The 10,757-nt window shown below is 45.2% G+C and overlaps 1 protein-coding gene across 1 annotated transcript in view; it reads right to left on the bottom strand.

Annotated features, from left to right (window-relative positions):
• WDR88 (WD repeat domain 88) overlaps window positions 1-10,757 on the bottom strand; it is a 51,786-nt gene that overhangs the window by 16,040 nt on the left and 24,989 nt on the right. The window contains exons 5-8 of the mRNA XM_006867390.1: window positions 9,880-10,018; window positions 8,584-8,713; window positions 5,404-5,591; window positions 679-761 (exon numbers count right to left, since the gene is read on the bottom strand). Of these exons, the coding sequence (XP_006867452.1) occupies window positions 679-761; window positions 5,404-5,591; window positions 8,584-8,713; window positions 9,880-10,018 (540 nt within the window). The remainder of the gene's footprint in view (window positions 1-678; window positions 762-5,403; window positions 5,592-8,583; window positions 8,714-9,879; window positions 10,019-10,757) is intronic.

Below are 10,757 nucleotides of genomic sequence, written 5' to 3'. Positions count from 1 at the left end.
CTGCATCGTGGTGTCAACAACACTAATGAGCTAGGCTCACCATGGATGGTCAACCACTCAAGATCAAAAGGGCAGCATTTACCTAAGGACAAAGTTCAGCAGGGTTGGGAAAGGAGGTAGAATGGAACCCCAGGGAGGAAGTGGGAAAACTGATGTTACATGGACAGGACTGTAGTCATTGAAATGAAACGCAGTATAGCATTTGTTGAGTGTAAATTGATGATCTGCTCTGTAAACCTTCACTCAATTCACAATAAAAAGTTAAAAAAAAAAAAAAAAGCACTCAGAGCCCCACACCTTTCTGCTGTTCCTGAACGTTTTCTGGGTCTTGGCATTGGATGTTCCATCTATGTGAGATGCCCTCCCCCAGGATCCTCACTCAAATGACACCCAGTTACTCCTTGACACCCAGTTCTCAGCTCAAATGCCACCTTTTTTGAGAGGCCTGATCTGCTCACCCACCCTGGATTCCTCACACCCTTTAGGTTCCTCTGTTCCACTCATCAATGCTGATGGTCCTTTGCTGGCTTCTTGTCTACCCTTCCCCACAGACGTGTCGGCTCCATTAAGGGGCTTCTCAGTCTGCCTCAACCACCAGTGCATCCCTAGGACCTGGCACTCCACCCAGAATGAGTGATGCTCAGCCCTGTACCCATCCTCTATCTGACCCACTCTTACCTTCAAGGAGAACTTCTTGCAGCCTTCTCCTACATCCCAAATAGTCACAGTCTTGTCAAAACCCCCAGACACGAGAAAAGAGGCTGCAACACAGGAAGAGCCTTGGGGAGGGTGTCATCTTCCCCAGCCAAGTGCTTCCTTCTCAGGTGAAACTGAAGTGGATGGAGGATGTGTTTTTAAGGTGTCCCCATGGCTCAGTCTGAGGACACTGAAGTGCCTTCGTGCTGTGACTCGATAGCCCCCAACCAGGTTTCTCTAAAACCTAAGAAAGCCAAGGTGTGAAGCTGCCGGGGTGCCCCCTAGTGGGATTCTGAAGCTGGCCATTGGAAGTTTATGATGAGGAAAAGTTCAGAAACGCTCTGGAATTTCTCAAGCTTAGCCCTGACTGTTGTGTGTACTGGCCAGGGGACCATCCTCCAGCCTCCCAGACACACAAAGCAAGCCCCCTTCCCAGGGAAGAAGGAGCACAGAATTTGAACTCCTGCTACTGGGTGTTAGGTACTGTCAGTGCTTCCACTGGGCCATATCACCATGGCAACTGCCTCTCATGGTCCCTGCTCACATCCAGCTCCTCAGCTTTTCTGTGGAGAACCAACCCTTGCCCACACTCAGTCCCTCTGTTTGAGTGGAGAGTGACCCTAATCCCTAGCTCTGGAGATAGGCAAGTCACCAGACCTGGCTGAACAGAACCCTTGATCTTTCCCTAAAGTGTTAGGATCAGAGCCAATGGGAGTTGTCTCCAGAATTGTGGTAGCACCATCTGAAAGTGGGGGGAAGACCATGTTAGCCTGGACCATCAGGGCTAGCTTTGCCTTCTTGAAGAGAGAGGCCAACACAAGAGAGAGTGAGAGAGTTGGGTTCCTGATAGTGTTTGAGTATCTAGAACCAACTCTGCCTGAAGTCAGACCTACCTGCTCTTGGATTTTTCCACTGTTTTGTTAGGTGCTGTCGAATCAGTTCTGACTCCAAGTGGCCCTAGGTCCAATACGGCCTGGTCCTGCACCATCTTCACACTCACTGCTGTGTTTGAGCCCAGTGTTATAGCCACTCTGTCAATCCATCTTGTTGAGGGTCGTCTTCTTTTTTGCTGATCCTCTATGGCAAAAAGATGAGGCTTCCTGCTCCCATAAAGATTCACAGACTCAGAAACCCTATACAGGATCACTATGAGTCAGAACCGACCCAACAGCATGACAGCACGCGGCAGCAGTTACTTTACCAAACATGCTGTCCTTCTCCAAGGACTGGCCCCTCCTGACAACATGTCCAAAGTATGTGATCTGAGTCTCGCCAGCCACGCTTCTAAGGAGCATTCGGCTGCATTTCTTCCAAGACTGACTGGTTTGTTCTTCTGACAGTCCATGGTATATTCAATATGCTGCGTCAACACCTTAATTCAAAAGCATCAATTCTTCAGCCTTCCTTACTCATTGTCCAGCTTTCCTGTGAGTATGAAGTCATTGAAAATCCTGTGGCTTGGGTCAGGCGCACCTTAGTCCTCAAGGTGACATCTTTTTTTTTTTTTTTTAACACTTTAAAGAGATCTTTTGCAGATTTGCCCAATGCAATATATCATTTGATTTCTTGACTTCTACTTCCATGGATATTGATTATGGATCCAAGCAAAATGAACTTCTTGACTCCTTTCATCTTTTCTCCCTTTATCATGATGTTGCTTATTGATACGGTTGTGAGGATTTTTGTTTTCTCAACATTGATTTGTAATCTCTACTAAAGGGTGTAGTCTTTGATCTTCATCCATAAGTGTGTCAAGTCCTCTTCGCTTTGTGTAGACAAGGCTATATCATCTGCCTGTTGCTGGTTGTTCGTGAGTCTTCCTCCCAATTCTGATGCCATGTTCTTCCTCATATAATCCATCCTCTCGGACTATTTGCTCAGCATACAGATTGAATAAGCATGGTGAAAAGATACAATGCTGATGCATACCTTTCCTGGTTTTAAACCATGACGTGACCCTTGGTTCTGTTCTTAATCTATGTATAGGTTCCACATGAGCACAATTAAGTGATCTTGAGTTCCCATTCTTTGCAATACTAGTCATAATTTGTTATGATCTATGCAGTCGAATGCCTTTGCATAGTCAATAAAACACAGACAAACATCTTTCTGGTAGTCTCTGCTTATAGTCAAGATCCATCTGACATCAGCAATGCTCCCCCTCATCCCACATTATCTTGATGTCAACTGCAAGTGGTTTTGAATTATCTTCAGTAAAATGATAGTTGCTTGTGATAGTAAGGTTTTTGTTTGGTAATTTCCACTTTCTTTTGGATCACTTTTCTTTGGAATGGTCACAAATATGGATCTCTTCCGTTCACCCGGCCAGGAGACTATCTTCAGAGATAAGTGAGTGCTTCCAGTGTTGCATCTATTTGTTGAAACATCTTGACAGGTTTGCTGTCGAGTCCTGGAGCCTTGTTTGCTGTCAATGTCTTCAGTACAGCTCATCTTCCTCCCTCAGTGCCATCACTTCTTGACTATCTACTGGCTCCTGAAATGCCTGAACATCGGCCAATTATTTTTTGGTACAGGGACTCATATTCCTTCCACGGTCTTTTGATGCTTCCTGCATTGTGCCACATTTTACCCACAGAATCTTTCAATATTGCAATTCGAGGCTTGAATTTGTTTTCTCCTCCAGTTCTTTCAGTGTGAGAAATGCTGAGCATGTGCATCCCTTTTGGTTTCCTGACTCCAGGTCTTTGCGCATTTCCTCATAGTACTTTATTTGTCTTCTCAAGCTGCCCTTTGAATCTACTCAGCTCTTTCATTTCATCATTTCTTCCTGTTGCTTTAGCTCTAGCTTCTCTATGTACGCACATCTCGGAGTCCCCGCTGACATCCAATTTGGTCTTTTCTTTTTAGTGACCTTTTACTTTCTTCATTTATAATGTCCGTATGTCATCCCACAACTCATCTGGTCTTCACTCATTGGTGTTCAGTGTGACAAATCTAGTCTTGAGATGGTCTCTAAATTCAGGTGGGGTTTATTTAAGGTCTGACTCCTGGTGTGGCACTGTAGCATAAACACTGGACTTCTAACTACAAGGTTGGGGGATTCAAACCCACCAGGCTGCTTCTTGGAAACCCTACATAAGGTTGCTATGGGTGGGAACCGACTGGACAGCACTTAACAACAACAACAAATACTCAGATTCATACTTGAGTTCTCATGGACTTGTTGTCATTTTCTTCAGCTTCAACTTGAACTTGTATATGAGTGATTGATGGTCACTCTGCAGTCAGCCCCTGGCCTTGTTCTGACTGATGATATTGAATTGCTCCATCATCTCTTTGCACAAACAGTCAATTTGATTTGTATATACTGCAGGAGCTCTGGTAGCGTAGTGGTTACGAATCGGGCTGCGAACTGCAAGGTCAGCAGTTCAAAACTACCAGCTGTTCCATAGGAGAAAGAAGAGGCTTTCTGCTCCCGTAAAGATTTATACCCTCGGAAACCCTGTGCAGGGTCACTATGAGTCGGAACCGACTCCATGACACATCACAACAACAACATACTCCATCTAGTGAAGCTCACATGTATAGTTACTATTTATATTGATGAAAAAAGGTATTTGCAGTGAATAAGTCATTAGTCTTGCAAAATTCTATCATGGGACCTCTGGTGTTGTTTCTATGTGTGAGGCCATATCTCCCAGCTACAGAATCATGTTCTTTCTTTTTAACTTGCCCAGTAATTATCAATGCATCTTGAATACATGTTGGCTCAATTTCAGACTGAAAAAGTTGGTAAAAAAAATCTTTTTGATTGTTTTTTTCATCATGGCGTTAATAGCTGTCCTATCAGTAACAGTGTTGTACTTCAAGAATAGATAAGATGCCATTCCTTGTCAATTTGTCGTTGCCAGCACAGTCTGATTTCAAATGTCCAATGCCAACTTGATATACTAAAGCATATCAATCTTTATTCATTCCATTTAATTTTTTACAATGTCTAGTTTTCCTAGATTCACACTTAGTACATTCCACATTCTTAGTTTTGTGAATGTTTGAGATGGTTTCTTCTCATTTTCAGTCTTACCACAATAGCAAATGAAAATCCTGAAAGCTTTATTCCATCCGCATTATTAAAGTTGATTTTACCTTGAGGAGGCAACTCTTCCCCAGCCGTATTTTGAGTGGCTTCCAACCCGAAGGGCTTATCCTTCTGGTCCTATATTTGGTAATGTTCCACTACTATTCATAAGGTTCTCACTGGCTCATTTTTCTCAGAAGTAGATCTCCAGATCTTCCTATCTTAATCTGGACGGTCTTCTGAAACCTGTCCACCATGGACGACCCTGGTGGTATTGGAAATCTTGGTGGCCTAGCTTCCAGCATCACGACAACATGCAAGCCACCACAGTACAACGAACTATTGGGCAAGTTCCATTATGTGAACTAAGAAATACATTTTGTTGCTTAAGCTACAGTGTGTTGAATTTCTGTCACTGTACCAACAATAACTGGCCAATGTTCAGCCATTTCAGGAGGCAGACTAGAGTCAAGACCTGATGGTACTGAAGAAGGAAGACAAGCTGTGCTAAATGAAGGCTTTGACTTTTTTGTTCTTGTGGAAAATAATCCATGTTCATTGTGGCCTCACTGGAAATCACCTTTCTACTACTTGAACAGAAAGAATCTGAGAACCACCGCCCCAGCATTCCCATGGTTACAGAATCCTTCTACTTGTGAATTACTCACCATCTCTGGAAAACTGACAGGAGCTCACAGAACCTTTGTGGCCCTGCATCAAAGTCACACAGGCGCCTTGGTTCCGAAACTCCCCTGTATGGACGTTCCATATCTTTAAGGTTTTATCCCAAGAACTCGTACACAGAAAATGGCCGCTGAAGGTGAAACAGCAGTTTGAGATTAAATTGGCGTGTGCCCTGAAACACAGATGAAAGAAATGCACACATTACACTCCATTCCTGGAGGACCCGAAGGTGTTCCTGGGGCATTAGGGAGTGGGAGGGATGAGAAATTGGGTCTGATCTCATGTGACCTAATGGACGCTGTTCCTTTGGATCACTGCCAATGGAGACCCAGATATTTACTGGATTTAACTGTATCACACTATTCCAGACTTTTTCAACCTTGGCAGTTTTGCTATTTTGTACTGGATGATTCTTATTTGTGGAGGGCTGTCCTGTGCACCGTAGGATGGTTAGCAGCATCCTTGACCGCTCCCAGATTTGTGACAACCAAAAATGTCTCTAACCATTACCAAATGCCCACCAGGGGACAAAACTGAAAACTACTGTGTTGTGGTTTAAAGAAAGAAAGAAGAAGAAAACCCCACTGGTTCACAGCAACCCTGTATAAGGTTTCTGAGCCTGTAATATTTATGGGAGCAGACAAATTCATCTTTCTCCCTTGGGGATTTGAACTGCTGATCTTGCAGTTAGCAGCCCAATGTTTATCCCATAGTTAGTTAAATGGACTAACTACTTGTAGCTGATGGACTAACAAGCCTTTTCATGTTTGGTGCTGAGGAGATGACAAAGTGGTTCATTCTCTCCTAGACATGGAAAAGACAAGCCCACAGATTCAAGAAGTTGTATGAACCCCAAACACGATAAGCCCAAAGAAAACTACACCAAGACACATCATAGTTAAACTCTGACAACTAAGACAAAAACTTTTTTTTTTTTTAAAGCAGCGAGAGAGGGATAAACAATTCCTATGACAGCACATTCCTCATCAGAAACCATGGAGGCCAGACGGAAATGACACAACATCCTTCAAGTACTGAAAGCCCAGATTGTTCTATCCAAGAACATTACCCATCAGGACTGAAGGGGAAATCAAGACATTTTTAGATGTCGGGAAGCTAGGAGAATCTGTTGACTTCAGACCTAATTAACCTAAAAGAATGACTAGAGCAATCTCTCTAAACAGAAAGGAAATTATAAAAGAAGGAATGTTCGAATCAGGGAGGAAGAGAGGAAGAAAGAATACAATATGCAAAAATATGGCTACATACAAAAACTTCCCTCCTTTTGATTCTTCTCAATGATATCTAACAGTTAAAGCAAAAAATATATATAATAAAGTACTTATGTTTACTAAATGCAAACTTCAAAACTCCAAATCAACTAGCAGAACCAGATACATCATTTGCAAACCTCAGTGCAAAATTAAAATGCAAGGTCCCTTGTTTTGAAAAATGAGTAAGAATTCCAAGATGTTGCTGTTGTTGTTGTTGTTGTTGTTGTATATGCTGCCGGGTCGGCTCAGACTCAGTGACCCTGTGTAGGGTTTAAATCTTTATGGGAGGAGAAAGTCTCCTGTTGAAGTCGCTGACAGCAAGCTTTAAACCAAACACTTCTGAGCATCCATGAAGCCCTCCCTGTCCTGTGTCACTGAGAATCCTTGCATCTCTGTTTTCTTGCTAAAAGCTATAATTCCAGGAAAATCACAAATTCGGGTAAACAAAAAAACAAAACAACAAATCAGACATGCCTATGGCTATGTGCCTTGTCAGTTATCGCCACTATGGGGGCTGCCGAATGGAGTGGGGTACAGTCACTTGCCCATAGCTGGAGCTGTGCACACCTCTGCAACCCCTCTTCCCTCCCTCCTATCACCCGATGGTTCTAAGAAGCACTGACCAGACTCTCCGTGGCGCCGAGAGGAGAGTACACGCAGACCCTCCTTCAGCCAGGCATCTCACCCTGGCCTGGTTTCCACAGACGTCCCTCTCAGTAATGAAAGCATATGCTGTGAGCCCACTGTGGAGCCTGCACTAGTCTAAGGACCCCTAGTTCCGACCTCCCCAGGAGGTTGTTACTGTTAGCTGCCGTTGCCATGGACAGTTAGACTGAATCTCTGTGCGCCCCAGGCTTCTCATTGCCAGTGTTCTTGGAAGTAGCTCACCACACCTTCCTTAGTCCATCTTAGTCTGGAAACGCCACTGAAACTTGTTTAACATCAAAATCACATGCAAGGTGCTGTATTTGAGGTGCATTGGCTAAGAATCGAACCCAAGGTCTCTCACATGGAGAGTGAGCATTCTACCACTGAATGCCCAGTCTTCCCCTACCCAGCCCCATGAGGTAGGCACCATATTACACTCAGTTTGCAGGTCAGGAAACTGAGGTCCAAGGTCACACAGCTAGTTAAGTGGTGAACCCAGCAAGGTTCAAAGGTCAATGTTCTCAAGCATCCTGGGAAAGCAGGGCCCGGGTCACGGTGTGCGAGTCAGACATGGTAACAGGGTGTGTCCACATTCTGGGATTCCTGACTGCAGACAGGGACTGTCATCAGGTGGTTCCCATTTTTGTAGGAATGCCACACAGTGTTTTCCAGTATTGGATCACAGACCATGTTGTTGTTAGGTGCTATCGAGTTGGTACTGACTCATAGTGACCCTATGCACAACAGAACAAAACACTGTCCAATCCGGGGCCAACCTCACTACTGTTGCTATATCTGAGCTCATAGCTGCTGCCACTGTGCCAATCCATCTCATTCGGGACCTTCCTCTGTTTCTCTGACCCTCCACTTTACCAAACATGATATCCTTCTCCAGGGACTTGGTCCCTCCTGATAATACGACTGAAAAGTATGAGGGACGAAGTTTGCCCATCCTGGCCTCCAAGGAGCACTCTGGTTATACTTCCTGGCAGTCCATGGTACTTCCCATATTCTCCTCAACACCATAACTCAAATGCCTCAATAGCTGGTAGCATCCCCGTGACCTGCCTGCTGCCTTCTCCAGCTTCCTGGTAACCACCCACAAGGGAACCTGGGTGCCTCCATGTGGAAGCTGGCTCGTAGGCGGAAGCTGTGAGATAGGAAGTCCAACAGGGCACCACGGGAAGGTCCGACCCCCCTCGTCACTGCAGCTGGGTGCCCAGCCTCCCAGACCCTCGTCACTTTGTGATGGTGAGCAGCGTGGCCTGGGACAAAACATCCAAGATCTTGACGGTCCTGTCCGACGAGACTGAAGCCACCTTCTGGCTGTCTTGGTCAAAGCAGCATGCAGTCACCGACCGTTTGTGATGATCTGAGACACGGGAAAGAAATGACACGTTTACATGGTCTGGAATGCTCTCTGCTCCCCACACCGTCAGTTGTTGTTGTGTGCCATGGAGTCGGTTCCGACTCCGAGGCTGTAAATCTTTACGGGAGCAGAAAGCCTCATCTTTCTCCCGCGGAAAGCAACCTTATTACAGAAACAGGACCTCAATGTCATAGTGGCTTGCACAGCCATCTCCTGAGTGCCTACTATGTGCCAGGCTTTGAACAATGGATACATACGGCAGACCTGCTTCCTACCCTGGCAGAACTCCCAGTCAGATAAGGGAGACAGACCTGCTGGGGCAGGCAGCAGCCGGTGAGCAGGCCAGGGCAGTGTGAGGAGTACACGGTGCAATACGGATCCCAGCCAGCAGGGGTCAGCCTTGAGGTGTCAAAAAGTAACTTTAAAAGGTTACAAAGGAGGCAGAAGGAAAAATAGCTGGGGGAAAGAAACTGCATTTGCAAAGGTCGGGAGGTGGAGCGCAGTGGCAAGAAGCTGAAAGTAGAGGCACAAGCCGAAGGTAATACTGGAAGTGAAAAAGGCGAGCTGTGGCCTCCATGTTGGTAAACAGTCCCCATAAAGGACGAATGGGAAGTACAAGTTGTACACACACACACACACACACACACACACACACACACAGTTTCAGCAAGCCAGCCAGCAACGTCTGGTTAATAATGGTACATATGGAGAGGAGACAGGCAGGGAGACTGTCACTTTTTTACTTTATATATCTACCTGATTTCTTTGTGAGGTCACTGTAGAGCCAGCTGTATAGAGAGGTCCCACATGCCCTTCGCCCAGTGTGTCCCAGTGCTAACATCTTACATTATAACAGCCTCAAACCCAGGGATACAATGAGCATGCATGATTTTTAGATTTTAAATATACAAGTAAACGTGTAAAGAAGGCTGAGCCTCTTCCACTCTTTCAAAGGTGAGTCTGCATGAAACTGGAAAGGAAGACTGTGTACACATTTACTACATGCAGGACACTGAGGGGATTCAGTGCTGGGAAAACGACTTTTGTCAACGTCTCAACCTTAATAATATGGCTTTTACTGTGTCACCAAATAAGACAATCAAAATCCATGACGGTCAAATGCCAAGTGCCCGTTACCATGGCTACAAGAGCAAAGCAGGAAGCCTCACCTTTGATGTGTGAGATGGTGGTACCATTTTTCGCATCCATTAGACTGATTCCGCGGTCCACATCCAAGGCCGAGACCACGTATTTACCATCAGGAGAAAACTTACAGGAGACTATGAAGTTATCATGCTTGACCTTCCACTGAAATGGGCCAACAATCAAAGGCTGTTTTCTTTCTAGACCAATAGTTTTTTGTGATGATAAAAATGTTCTATATATGCATCATCCAATATGGTAACCACTAGTCACAGGCTAATGTGCGGGACTGCAAAGTTGGTTTGAACTGTAAGGTCAGCGGTTCAAGCTCACCAGCCACACCTAGGAAACCCTATACAGGGTCATGATGGGTCAGAACCAACTGGACAGCACATAACAACAACAAGAATTTGCATGTGGTGTCGTGGTTTATGCTTTGGGCTGCTAACTGCAAGGTCAGGAGTTCAAATCCACCGGCAGCTCCTTGGGAGAAGGATGAAGCTTCTGCTCTGATAATGATTTACAGTCTTGGAAAGCCTTACATAGGATCACTATGAGTAGGAACTGTTGCAGACCGCTATCACTGAGATGTTGAGGCCCTGTGTCATGGACGAAAAACCAACACAGCAGCGCCACTCAGGCTTGCTAGCCAGGGACCCTGAGGGTCCAAGGAAGTAACCTCCAGACGTCCCGGGTTCATCGGCTTTTACGAACTCACTGTTGGGCTAGCTCTGTGTAATTTCCTTTAGTCCTATTAATTCATTCTATGCTTTGAACTCCAGTAATTGTAGCTTCTGAGAAAATGGTTTCTTATGTGCTTCTCTCAATGTCGCCACTGTGTTGGCAGTGCTTAAGGTTCTGGGAACAAATCTCTCTGAGGAACAAACTCTGGCCACCCAGCAAG

The sequence above is a fragment of the Chrysochloris asiatica genome, unplaced genomic scaffold (genome assembly GCF_000296735.1).
Source record: "Chrysochloris asiatica unplaced genomic scaffold, ChrAsi1.0 scaffold00104, whole genome shotgun sequence".
Classification (NCBI taxonomy): Eukaryota; Metazoa; Chordata; class Mammalia; order Afrosoricida; family Chrysochloridae; genus Chrysochloris; species Chrysochloris asiatica.
Note: the sequence above shows the minus strand (reverse complement) of the source record. Positions and strands in the feature narration are given on the sequence as shown.